This window comes from Plectropomus leopardus, unplaced genomic scaffold (assembly GCF_008729295.1).
Source record: "Plectropomus leopardus isolate mb unplaced genomic scaffold, YSFRI_Pleo_2.0 unplaced_scaffold8366, whole genome shotgun sequence".
NCBI lineage: Eukaryota > Metazoa > Chordata > Actinopteri > Perciformes > Serranidae > Plectropomus > Plectropomus leopardus.
This window is the reverse complement of record NW_024692196.1, coordinates 1-1841: the sequence shown is the minus strand read 5'-3', so window position 1 is coordinate 1841 and position 1841 is coordinate 1. Positions and strand designations below refer to the sequence as shown.

At 47.4% G+C, this 1841-nt stretch overlaps 1 protein-coding gene across 1 annotated transcript; it reads right to left on the bottom strand.

Moving 5' to 3' along the window:
• Nucleotides 1–58: 58 nt before the first annotated feature.
• Nucleotides 59–697, bottom strand: LOC121940330 (receptor-type tyrosine-protein phosphatase mu-like; the record flags this gene model as incomplete). Its single annotated transcript, XM_042483121.1, has 3 exons — nt 59–168; nt 258–433; nt 544–697. Coding segments are annotated over 3 exons (440 nt in total), but the record flags the coding sequence as incomplete, so codon positions are not given.
• Nucleotides 698–1841: the final 1144 nt, after the last annotated feature.

Sequence of the window (1841 nt, the reverse complement as noted above, 5' to 3'; positions counted from 1 at the left end):
TGTGCGTGATTGCGTGCTGTGCGTGATGGCGTGCTGTGCGTGATGGCTGCAGGGTTACCTCGTACTGGCGGATGAGGCCGTACGTCTGCAGCGGCTCCCTCCAGCTCAGGCTGATCTGCTGCTCGTAGCTGCTGCCGAGGATCGAGTCCACGGGAACGGCACCAGGAACTGAGACACAAATATCGAAAACATTAAAAACACTCGATTCAGCCACCGAGCTCGGCAGCACTGAGGTCGACAGTCGCTCGGCGCCGTACCGTCCTCGTCCGTCAGCACCAGCAGCTCCTCGCTCTCCCGGCGGCCCTCGGGGTTACTGAGCACGAGCCTCAGGCTGACGTTGGTGAACGGTGGAAGGTTACGGACGACGTGCTGCGGCACGGCGCTCAGTGTGTCGTACACCACCTCCTCGCGCACCTCCTCCTTCACCGGCTCCCTGCGGACACACAGCGCGAGGGCGGGGCTTATTTACCTGTCGGCCCTCCCCCCGGTTTACCTGGTGGCCCCTCCCTCTGGTGCCCCCCCTCCCCGTGGCCCCGGGGTTACCTGCTGGGGGCCCCTGCAGGTCTGTAGCGGTACTGCACGGTCAGGTTGTAGCTGTGGCAGCGGGTCACGTTGTATCCGAACGGCTCCCAGCGAAGCGTCACCTGTTTGGACTGAACGTCGCCGACCTCAAGGCGCCGCGGGCCGTGCATCGGATCTGAGGGACAGACGGAGAGAGGACACACCATCAGGGGACGTGGGACAGGGACCGCCATTTTTTACATGTTTCAGATTCAAACATTATTTCAGCGTCCACAAAAAAAAAATTAAGGAAAAGCAAAACAAAAAAAGAAGAAAAAAATCACATTTTTTTAAAGAAGTTTTCTATTAAACTCAACAAAACAAAGTTAAGTAAAAAATCACATAAAATTAGGAACAAAGAAGAAGAAAAGTAATATTTTTTTAAAGGAAAACAAAACTTCCCAACCTGTGCTCTTAACGGAGAACTTTAATTAAGTTCACTTTAGTTACCAAAAATAAAGTTAAAAATATTTTATATATATATAAACTAATTTATTTATTACACACAACCCATCTCCATGTTATTTTCCAAATCTGGTTCCATGACTGGTTCCATGACTTTTCAAGGCCTGGAAAATGTGATTGTTAATTCCCTGATTCTCTGATTCTTCCAGGTTTTCCATGACCGCGGTGACCCTGAGGGTCTCACACGGGGTTAAACGCTGTCGAGCCGCCTGTTTAGTCATCAGTCCGATCTGATCTGAGTTTATTTCAGGTGAAAACAGACCGAAGCCGATAAGCTTCCTGTCGGCGGCGTCTCGCTCCGCTCTCGGCCAATCAGCGGGAAGCTGAGCTGAACAGGTGACACTCGGCGAGGACCGAATCTCTTCATCACGTCTCTGTTTGTATCAAAACATGCCGCGTTTCCTGCAGCGACACGCTTCCACGTTTTACAGTTTTTAGTTTTCTGTAAACACATTTTTTTATAAAATCAAAGTTTAATTAAAAACATCACAACTTGATATTTAATTCTGGTTTTAAAAATTTGATGAAAATTTGGAAAGCATGTTTTCTTAAAACATCAGATTTCAATTTATTTCAAAAACGTTAAAATAATTTAGCTACACCTTTTTTTTACAGCAGGAAGACATCAGGTCTCCTTTAGGGACGGAGCGTCCCGCGTCTCACACATAAACTACAGTCCCTAAGACGACCCGTGAATCATCGTCTTCAGGACGATTTTAGTGGATTTAAAAGTTTGACTAAAATTCATTTCTTTCCTGTTTCCTGCAGAGAAAGAAAAAACAGGAAAGAAAGAAAAGAGAAAAGAGAAGAGAAGA